This window comes from Camellia sinensis, chromosome 3, assembly GCF_055761805.1.
Source record: "Camellia sinensis isolate YWXY chromosome 3, ASM5576180v1, whole genome shotgun sequence".
NCBI lineage: Eukaryota > Viridiplantae > Streptophyta > Magnoliopsida > Ericales > Theaceae > Camellia > Camellia sinensis.
The window spans coordinates 187,778,508-187,790,427 of record NC_138963.1 but is presented as its reverse complement, the minus strand read 5'-3'; the positions used below and the strand labels follow the sequence as shown (position 1 = coordinate 187,790,427).

The 11,920-nt window shown below is 30.9% G+C and overlaps 1 protein-coding gene across 1 annotated transcript; it reads right to left on the bottom strand.

Moving 5' to 3' along the window:
* Positions 1-2,845: 2,845 nt before the first annotated feature.
* Positions 2,846-9,423, bottom strand: LOC114280225 (GEM-like protein 1). The gene is made up of 5 exons (XM_028222570.2): positions 8,770-9,423; positions 8,586-8,687; positions 6,066-6,337; positions 4,674-4,890; positions 2,846-3,104 (listed from the first exon to the last, which is right to left on the bottom strand). Exons 1-4 carry the CDS (start codon positions 9,080-9,082, stop codon positions 4,711-4,713), a joined length of 867 nt encoding a protein of 288 aa, XP_028078371.2. The 5' UTR covers positions 9,083-9,423; the 3' UTR covers positions 2,846-3,104; positions 4,674-4,710.
* Positions 9,424-11,920: the final 2,497 nt, after the last annotated feature.

Genomic DNA, 11,920 nt, shown 5'->3' with positions numbered 1-11,920 from the left:
TTTTAAAACTGGATTTTTTATTTTCATTTTTTTTAGTGAGTATTTTTAAAATTTTAAACATTTTTTTGTACTTTCTTAGATGCATCTTACTTAGATATATCTAAAAAAAATATTTGTGAAAAAATATTTTAAAAAATTTATAAATATACAAAAATATGAAAAATATACTAGATTTTCGTATTTTTTTATATTTTTGATATTTAGTAAAAATTCACAAAAATTTTACTTTTTAATATATTAGGTGTGTTTAAAAATTTAAAAAATTGTTTAAAATATTAAAAAAATTAATAAAAATAAATAAATATGAAAAATAAGAAAGTAAGGTTGCGTTTAATAGAGCTTTGTAACTATGATTTGAGAGTATGAGTTGTATTTTGAGTTTGCAAGGTTTGGAATTATGATTTGAGTGTGAAAAATTTCTTTGATGAAAATAATTTTGAATTGAGTGGGAAATTTTTGATGTGACATTTGATATTTGATACAAAAATTTACAACTCGTAACCAAACATACAACTCAAAATTATTTTAAAGCACATAAAAAATTTTAAAAAATTCAGAAAATAATTTTTTTGAATATATAAAAATTAACATATTAATTGCAAAAAATAATAATAAAAAAATTCACTGTTCCGGTCAACCGGCCGGAAGACCGATTAGGCCAAATTTCGAACAAAAAAATTTAAAAATCACGCTCTGTTTGACAAAATTTTCTGCAGAATTATGAAAAATTAATTTTACAACTCTATCCAAACACCGTATGTGAATTCAATCGTAGATAACGATCTTCAAAATCGTTCCAAACACTGCCTAAATTTTTTGACAAGTGCTTTTTAAAAGTTGAAAACACATGGTGATTATTATTTTTTTTAAAATATATAAAGTACATAAATACAGTTTAAAGGAGGAATAGTTGTTTAAATATTTCAAAGGAGGAATAGTTGAGAAAAAACAAAATTCCTAAATTTAAAAGGGGGAGGAGGAGGGGGTGTGGTGTGGTGTACTGTACTACAAAACTAAACATTGATTGTTGTCTGTAAGGATTGCAGTCCTTGGCTCAGCTAGCTGTCCACTACACAGTAGTGGGTCCCTATTCTTCACCACAACCAGGTCAATTTCCTTCCCTCCATTATCATGACGTTTTCTGAAACCTTTTTATTTTGTGCCCCTAAATTAATTAATTAATAAATAGATTGCACACTCAAGTTCTCAGGTAAAAATCTACGAACTACTATAATGTAATAGTAGGTGTTTGGGAAGTAAATTTTTTGTAAATTTTTTTAAAAAAAATGTTTGGTGGTCATAAATTTTAAGGTTTAAATGATTTGAAAATATCAAAACGACGTCGTTTTGACATTTTCAGAGTTGTTTTGTACCCAAAACGACGTCGTTTTCGTATTGACATTTTCGGACGATTTGAACCACAGAATTTGTGGCCACCAATCATTGTCCTTTTTTTAGTTGTAGGATATTATTGGAGAAAAAAAAAATTGTATTTAGAAAGATAGTTGGATTTTTTTGTGATTGGATGTGATGTTTGTAAGATAACAAGTGAAATGATTATGGGGTTTAATGCGATATTTTGTTTGGATTAATTTTTTTTGATTTTGTAACCAATTTGTCTTTTAGTGAAAAAAAACAACAAAAACAAAAACCAAGGTAGCGTTTGGTAGAGTTTTGTAAATGCGATTTGAGAGTATGAGTTGTATTTTGAGTTTGTGTATTGTGAAATTATGATTTGAGTGTAAAAAATTTGTTTGGTTATGGTTTTTAAATAGTGTTGAAATGTGTTTTGAAGATGTATTTTGAATTAAGTTTTGAAAATTTGATGTGACATGTGAAATAAAAAAATTTGTTTGGTGATGTGTTTTGGAAATAGTTTTCAAAACTTAATTCAATTAATAATTTATAATTAAACACATAACTCATATATCGATATCCGTATTTTTTATCAGCAGTAATAACCAAACTATTTTTAAAATACTGAAATTAAAAATTGATTTTTTTTTCAATTAACTTTTTTTCAGTAATTTTTTTAATTTTTTTTTTTCATTTTAAAATAAATCTATGTCAATTATTTTGTGTCAATTAAATTTCCTATCAATTTATTTTTTACGCCTGTACAAACATCTTCTACAATACGTTTTTTATTTTTTTTCTAAAATTTTGTTAAAGTCAACAACTTATGAGAATACATATTAATAAAAATTAACATAAATACACTAAGTAATAAAGTCGTAACAGATTGTTCAGTATTTGTTCAGTATGCAGATGTAATATTATTAAAAAATTATTAATATTATAAAAAAATAATAGATAAGAAATCAAAAGTAAAATAAAAAATAAAAAACAACCTGAACCTTCTGAACCTCAGATAGTCGAACACCAGGAAGTCGGACTGGGACAACCGGGCGGTCAACCGGGCAGTGATCCGGCCGGTCATCCCATCTCACACCAATTCTCACTCAGTGGAAGCTTTTCAGAGAAGAAATATGAGGTTCACGTGATACAGAGAAGAAATATGAGGTTCACGTGAAATTTTCAAAGACGATGGAGAAGGACATGGAAGCTTTTCAGATCAAAAGAGAAAGAAAGATGAAATTCACGTGAAATTTTCAGAGACGATGGAGAAAGACATGAAAGCTTTTCAGATCAAAAGAGGAAGAAGGCAGAAACCTTAAAAATGAAGAACTGAAGTACAAGCTGCCAAACGGGTTTTCAAACTATAATTTGAATTAACATGCGGAATTGTATTTTGAATGTCCTATCCAAACGTGAAGCGGGAGTTCACGTGTTGAAAGTTAATTTGAAAATACAAACAAACAGAGCCCAATCCAAACACCCCCCATTAACAAGGTTTTAATATAATTAATTAAAAAGATAAATGTGATCGGTTAAGATCATCTCTAATGATTATCCAAACCTCTCCTTAAATTTAAATTTAATGAAAAATGAATTCTTTTCTTGTTTCAATGGTTATATTAAATAGGTATCAAATTAAAAATTTCACTTTTCTTTTATTAAACTGAGAATACATGTGTCTTTCATCAAATCTTTATTCATTGTTGTTGCTGAATGTCTCCCGGATGTCCTCTCGAATGAACCACCTGAAGGCAAAAATTTGTAAAAAACATTACACTGGTCAGTTGACTACCTCAAGGCAAAAAATAAAAATAAAAAAATAAAAAAAAATTAAACTGACAGGTTGACCGGTGTTCTGATGGAACTCTAATATCCTCCGTTAAAGCACTTAATATCAAAGGAAGTTTTTATTCAAATGTGATAAAAAAAATTAATATACTGTTGAAGATGCTCTAATATAAAAATAAAAAATTATTCAAAAATTATTTTTTCTATTCTTTTTACTTTTTACACAACTTTTGTAAAAATAAATTTTCTAACAATTTTATTTTTTTTTTGTCATTTTAATTGAAAAAAAAAATTCTAAACCAATCCAAAGTTCAACACAACAATTTTCTTATACCAGATTCACTTCTAAAAGAATTTTTAAATTCTGAACTTGGCATGTACTAAATAAGTCAAAAAGTCAAAAAGTTACTATCTTATTTAAGTCACATCATCTTATTTAAATCACATCACCTCTCTAATACATCACATCAAACCCAACCCAAACCCAACCCAAACCCACCAATAAGTCAAAAAGTGCATTTTTTTAGGACATCTCAAACCAACCCTAACTCAATATATATATATATATATATATAGTATTAAATGAATCCGAGTCTTTTAACAATTATTGAATTTAAGTTATTAACAAAATTTAAAGTTAAAATAAGCCCAAGTAGTGAAACCCTTCAAGTTCACCAATTATTTGGCCCAACTTTGACTCCGAATTTACTGCATTTCATTTCTAGTGAAATGGGCTTTAGTCCAGTCCCTTCTAATGGCTTGAAGCTCTTGAAAGGTCAGAGGCCAGAGCTCCATATTCCCAAGGCCTAGCCACTAAGCCCAGTGGTACCATGATGAAAGCCCTTTCCTAACATATGATTCGGGTTCGAGCTTCGTCCACACCCTCTATATCATTATATGACCACGGTGCAATTCGATATTTTACCAAATGCCACATTTGTTCCAATAATTTAGTATGTTTATTTTATTATATTTATTTATTTTAAATAAATACGAATTATAATTTTAAAAACATACCATGAGATTTCTTCGAAAATAAACATGAGGAGAGGACTATAATTATCAAATACATCTAATTTTTTTCCAAAACTGATCTATACACGTGAAACTAGAAGATAATTAGAATAAATCACGAAAACCAACGCCTCACTGACAGAAGATGGCAGAATGTGAGATGCTGATGCATCAAAGTTCAGAAGATATAGCACAACCCACAACATTAAATAAAACCTAATTGTTCCTGTCTGTAATAGAATCAACACTTGCTACAGAAACAAGAAATGTAACAAAATTACATTGTGATGATGTCTAAATACAAATACAAATTAACAATCAACCTATAAAAATGTACCAATTACACTGTCCTCGAGATGAATCACACAAGAAAAACTCTTCAATGACACCACAAGAATACCAGACGCTCACTCAAATAAGAAGAGCACATAACATATATCCATTCCCCATATAATTATAAGTTCCACACAAGTATTTTATCTACATCAACTTGATAGGAATATATGATGTACCTTCGTGACATGGTGGAAAATATATGCCTCATGCAGATCATGAGCTGTGACCCTCCAGCATGCCTTTGAGCTTTTTGACGGCGCTATCATAGTTTACAAATCCCATGAACCAAAACTCGTGATTGTCAACAGAGATGATCTGAATGTACTTTTCAGCAGTGTTTACTTTGCTTGTCGAAGGATTAACTGCTTTCAGCTGATGTAATGGGATAACCACCTATTTATACATAAGGAGAAGAAAGAGTGCACAACAATGTCAGTGATGCTAAGGAAGGCTTAGTAATTGAACATTAGACAGAATGAATGATTCATGATTTTAAGAAATTAGTAGACAAAGCTCGATTAGTTGTAACAAGACAGAGACCATTCAGCACGTTGCTTCATGTAATTCAGCATACCATATGTCTTAGTGCAACTGTCTGATACCTCAACCCAAGATACTTAAGGTCAAGTATTTCCCAAAGTACCACACCAGAAGGGTATAGTGATATTGTGAGGTTTTTTTTTTGTTTTTTTTTGGGTTTAGATGTAACATATATGTTAAATGTCCACACTACACTACCACTTAAATCTATCAAAAATCCTTATCCTTTAATTCCAAAAAGGGAAGACAAAACCTAGAATAAATATTTGTTTCCTACAAATAAATACACGCTATGCTCCATACATGGTTTAATTTAGACTGCATTTTGTCTCTTTAAAATTCATATGTTTGATACCAGTCCCATCCCAGTTGGAACCACGATTCCATCTCAAAAGAAGCACAGTTCTAACATGATTCTTGCTTTGGACCACAAAATTGCGATTATAGAGCAGAAATGTCACCCCCGATAGGAGATTCTTGCAACTAAAGTTCTTTCTCGAATTCAAATCCATTTCAATTAGAGGAGAAAATTGATATAACACCAATTTGAGAAAACACGTGTAGTGCTACCAAGCCTAGATTCATCAATAGAATTCCACTAGTAGAGTTTCTCTGTGTCCCAAGACAAAGTTATATAGCTATATTAATTAATTAATTATTTAATTTAGTACTAATCACAACCGTACTTAAAGTCTGTATTATTTAATTTAGTACTAATCACAACCATACTTAAAGTCTGCTCCATATTTTCCTTTCATCAAACTGCACAACCTCGTGCAATACACGAAATTGGAAATTGCAGAACTCTTCCTCATCCTTCTGAACTAAATCGCTCGCTCTCCACCTTTCAAAATTTCACCACCACCGACTCCAAATGGTTGGCATGTAGTACTAAGGAAATAATATATAATGATAATAAGTAACCTGGGTCTCCCATAGCCACTTAAAGACAAGCTTCAAACTTTCAAAGCATTAACTTCTACCCAGCCTAGATCAAATATAAGACTACAACACAAACCACAGTTTACCTTATAATAGCTCCATTGTGTCTGGTCCCCAACATTGTAGGAAAGAGGATTGTCACTACAAAAAGCTAGCTTTGCAGAAGACAAATATAGGACTCCCATAACTGGACCCGCAGAAGTAGATAGGTAGCATGCATATGGCTTCAAAAGTTGCTCCTCAGGAACAGTCTCAAATGTTTGTCGAAAGACCTTCTCATAACCACCTTCTGCAAAAACTTTTGTTCCTTGAGCAATTCTTCCAACAGCAGCATCAGCAAAACTGGGACCCGTTTTCACTGGTACAAGTAAAGGTCAGTTTATGCACACACAAAAAGTAAAGGTCAGTCTGTAAAGCAACTCCATATACATCACAAAGAAATTCAGTAACTAGGCAAGGCAAGGACTAAATAAATTATAATGACAATAAAGTATTTTTTATTTTGAGCAAAATTCATGGCCCCAAAGCACTTCTCCTTTTGTCTTCTAAAAATAGTTAATTACCCAGGGATAGTTTTGAACTAAATTGTTACTGTTACATTTTTCGTCCAAACTGACGAAATATGTAGCTCACACACTAGTTTTTAGAGTTGGGAAGGGAGGAAAAGGCAAGTCAAAGTCAAGTTTTAATCTAAAAGGACAAGATCACCATTGTCTTCATTTTCTACCTAAGAAAACCCTAACCCCAACCCTAACCCTAAACCAGCTACCCCTCCGACCACCTCCGTTCATCTTCTCCACCACTACCAATCTCCTCCCTCGCCAACCCCATCCCTCCTCCCCAGCTAATAGCTGCACTGCACCGCAGCACAGATCTAAGATTCATATATATTTATAGATCTACCAATACATACATTACACACAATTATTCATCTATATACACATATACCAGATCTAAGATCCATAGTGATAAGAGATTCAAATGTGGCAAATTAGTTAATTGATCTAAAGTTTACATTCACTCACTAATTAACTAATTGCGTTGCATTTTCCTTTGTAAATTAGAAACTTTTTTCAATCCCGTGCATTTGTGCAATGCCAACAATACTTCTCCAAATTTGGATCCAATGCATAGTTCAACATTGTATATATATGTATATTATATATGTCCACAAAATAGTGCAAAAAAAAATTATGTTGTGTTTGGTTGTAATCTGGTAGAGGATGGCCGGGAAAAAATGAGTTGATGGTGGAGGACCAAGGGTAAAAATTTCCTTTTACAAATAAAGTTAATGGAGTTGGTATTGCAATTTAGTTACATAATGGGTAATTGACTGTTTTTAAGAAATATGGGAATAAAACACACGGGGATCATACCACAAGGTGCAAAATGAATTTTGACCATTCTTTTCTGAAGTATACTTACACATAAGACCAAACAATAGAAGTGGAAAAACAAATAAAATGAACACTGAAGAACCACAAAAACAGTGACAAAAATGAAAAACCTATAAATCATAATGTCCGCTAAAACAAGGGAAAATATAAAATGTTTACTGTGCTAGAACCATCAACAAAGTATAACCTGTAAAACCGTGTCATAACGTTTTAAAGTCATTAAAATAAACAGCTAGCCAAAATTAAACTCCGGGTGTAAAGAAGCCCAACCTAGAATTAATTCGTTTCTAGACAATTCAAAACGAAGTTCATTAATGCAATAAAACGGCTACATCAATAAAATCATCATGATATCTTCCTTAAATGTCATGGGAATCCAAAGTCGGACTCCTTTAAAGGGTACAGACCCGTGCCAGAAAGTAGCGTTCAACTAGTGAGAACAGAGACTGAACTTCAACCTGCTTTTTAGGTCTTAAAGTGCATCAAGATGCAGGGTGTACTGGAAATAAAAGTAGAAGACAAAGAAAGTACCAAGTAAATTGGCCTACAATTGTCACCTTCAACTCAACTAGCAAGTGTAAATTTTCAAGTATCATCCACACTGGCTGCTGGGCAGGCAAAAAAATTTCATATGCATAAACATATATACACACCCACACCCACATAAAACATTTCATTTAAGCTCCAAATAATCATATATTCCAAGTAAGAAGAAAAATAAGAGAAGCAAAACAACTGTTAAGCTGAAGAAGGATAAGGGTTAGCATTACCTCATCCTTGCCCGAATTTTTTTTACATATACAATATTAGCCATGGTGCAACATAATACCTTAGTTTTCAGTACCAGTCACTCTGTTGCATGCCTCCATTAACTAATGTTGTGGTTGATTGGGGGACTCGGAAAGAGATTTGAAAAGAGAAAAGGAAAAGGTAGGTGAAAATATGAATAAAATATATCTACATTTCACACAACTTTTTCCTTTTCGTTTCCAAATCCTTTCCCAAAACTCCCAACCAAACACAGCATAAGAGTGATCAATTTCAAGAAGAATTGCCAGAGAAAATTATCAAAATATGCATATCTATCAAGTCATGATATCATTGATCGATCATGTGTTAGTAATCTATAAGAACATTGTGCTTAATTCTAGGTCAAAACTAGTATCCAAAACCATAAATTAAAAAAAAATACATGAAGCAAAGACTTACAGTGCTGCCACATATTCCCAGCTAGATCTTCAGCCTTCTTTGTTGCCTCAGCTGCCTTCTTTCCCCATTTCCCCAGCACATCCTTCACTGAATCCATCGTATCTAATTCCCAAAAAACCACAATCACATCAAATCAAAATCACTAATTTCCAACACCAAATCAATCAGATGAGTCAACACTTACTCTTAATCGAAGAAGCCGGTACCGGCGAAGGAGCGACGTAAGGATTGGACTCGGGAGGCATGGTGGTGGCGGACTGGCTGGCGATCGGAGCGGGACCTTCGGGGGACGAAACCCTAGGATTGGTCGGCGGATGTTCGGCGGCCGGCGGAGCGGAGACGGGGACGGAAGTCCAAACGTCGACGGCGGGAGGAGCGATGTCGGTGGGGTCGAGCTTCGGGTAGGGAGCGTAGTCGGTGGTGTGGTGGTGGTCGGATTCTGGTGGTGGATTGTTTGCTTGGATGTGATGATCGACTTGGGTTGGAATCTGAGTCATCGTTTTTCTTCTTGTTTGAATCGAATATCCGATAGAGAGAACAGAGAGAGCGAAGAACCCTAGAAAGATGATAGTGATGGCGGTGGTGATTGATGATATAATCGAGAATGTTCGTTTCGAAGCTGTTGATGACAGTAGGAATGAGCTGTGAATTTTTTGATCTTTATTTTTTTTTTGAATTGAGGTTTGAATAGTTCGGTTGTCAATACTGATATTTATTCGTTAAAAAGATGACAAGAGCTCGAATTTTGACGTTCACTGCTGATTCTCAACCGTTACTTTTTTTCTTTTGTTTTTTTTTTGTTTGAACAACACAACCGTTACGTCTTAGAACGGTTTACAATTCAAACAATAATTAAGATAATAACTATAATAAAAGTATCCTTCATTATGCCTTCGTGGTTAAGAATTAAATTATGTACAAATTAATATTAAAATTTTAGGATTTGGATAGTATTTATTTATTTAGGACTCTTTTGAGAATCAGTTTATAAGCTAATTTATTGGTTTATTGATTTATTTTGAGTTATATTCAATTTGTTTAGTTTCAGTTTTTTAAATTTATTTTTTTTTTAAATTGAATATTTTATTTTTCGTATTTTTTTTATTTTTAGTGAATATTTTAAAAATTTTAAACATTTTTTTTTTACTTTTTTAGATGTACCTCACTTAGATGTATCTAAATAGTAAAATATTTGTAAAAATATATTTTAAAAAATTAATAAATACATAAAAATATTTTTTTTAAATGTATTGAATTTTGTATTTTTTATATATTTTTGATATTTAGTGAATTTTTTAAAGATTTTTTTTACAAATATTATACTTTTTAAGTGTATTTATATTAGGTACATTTAAAAATTATAAAAATTGCTTAAATATTAAAACATTTTAGTGAAAACAAAAAAAAATTATAGAAAACAAAAAAGTAGAATTTTTTAAAAAGTGAATTTTAAAAACTGAAACAAAACAGAGTGTTTATTTTTTTATTTTTTGCATGTCTTTTTATAATTAGTCAAAAAGTCAACTCATAAGTCACTTTCCAAAACAATCCTTAGATTTTGTGGGCTCATTTTGAAACAGATCTAGATAATCCAAATTATTCATTTTTTAAGATTTATTCACAAGAATATTACTAATGTAATTAATTTTTTAAGGCTAGTTAAGTATATTATTAAAAATACAAGGGTCAAGCATGCAAAAACTAAAATGATCGAACTATTCACTTTTATAATTGTGATCTATTTTTTTAAAATATATAATTATTGATATTTAATATTTTATTCAATGAATCTTAAAAACTAAATTATTTGAATCATTAAAGTCAACTCTAAAATGAACCAACCAAATCCAAACATTATCTCAAGTTAAATAGTCAGAGTTGAGAAAATCCAATTTCATTGAGTAAAGTACAGCAGCATCTTGTTTTTACATCAAACATCAACTATTGGCACTCAATTTGAAATTGGGGAAATTTTAATTTAAAATATTTTTTAAAAAAATACAAATTAATGAAAAAAATTTCTTAACTTGTAATAATTTTATGAAAATACCACTGGGTGTGGTAATTTCCCCTTATAAATTTACCAATATTTTTCCTTTATTTCGCTTTTAAAATATAAATTTATTTTTTGTGTATTAATAGAAAGGTTTTTCTCTCACCATGAAAGTTTATTTATAAAAAGTTTGTATTGTATTTTATTGATTATGATTATAATTTATTGGGTTTCATTATAATATCTTATATGAATTAAATCGATAAAAATAAATAAATAAAAAATAAAAAAAATACAAATTTATTGAATGCTTTGATTGAAGGGTGTTCTTATCTTGTATGTTATGTTCTAAATAAGTGTACTTTTTGACTTTTTATGAAATATGGGTTAGATTTGAAGTAATGTGTTAGAAAATTGATGTGACCTAAATAAGATGATGTGATAATAATTTTTTAACTTTTTGACTTTTTTAAAGAATGCCAAACTAAACCTAAAACAAGAGATTCACCAAATGTGAACTCATCACTCACCTTTGACTGAAGGGTGTTCTTGTCTTGTATGCTAAGACAAGAGATTCAATAAATGTGAACTCATCACTCACCGCGTCAAAACAGGAACAGCAATGATTTAGAGCTCTAAATAAGAAACTCTAAACCCACCACTAGTGAGGTGGAAATTGAAAAAAAAAAAACAAAAACAAAAACAAAGCACAAAATACATTGTGGCAGTGGGTCTCAAGTAATTTTAAAGATGTGGTATAATTTTAAAGATTTTAAATATTTATAATTTAAATAATTGGCAAGATTTGTAATAATATCATAAAATATGTTAATACACTAGTTGATATACTAATTAGTACATATAGTACCACCGTTTAAAATTTGTCAAGAATAATAAAATTAAAAGAAATGAAATTATTCATCATCTAGAAAAGGTTTAAAATTTGACTAGGGAAGCTTTATTTAGGATCAATTGTGGGCCTCCAGCTCATTACTTCTTGGAGCTAAATATGTACAATAAGCCCAGTTGGCTTGATCCACCACGGAGTCTAACTGAATGAAGACTACATACAATCCATACACTTTGTGAGAAAAAAAAAACTTATTCGAACCTTTCGTGGTTTCTGCACTCTCTTCAAACGTAAGTGGGCCTGTATCCAAAAGCCCAAAAAAGAAGGTCCATCCGATATGCAAGAACGAAAATAGGTGGGTTATGTAGATGAAAAGGAAAAGAAAATTGAAGAATTTTTAAAAAAATTAAATTTCAAATTGAGAAGAAAAAAAATGAGGTAGTTGTAAGATAATTTGAAAATGAAAAAAACTGTGGCAAATTTTTATTGGGT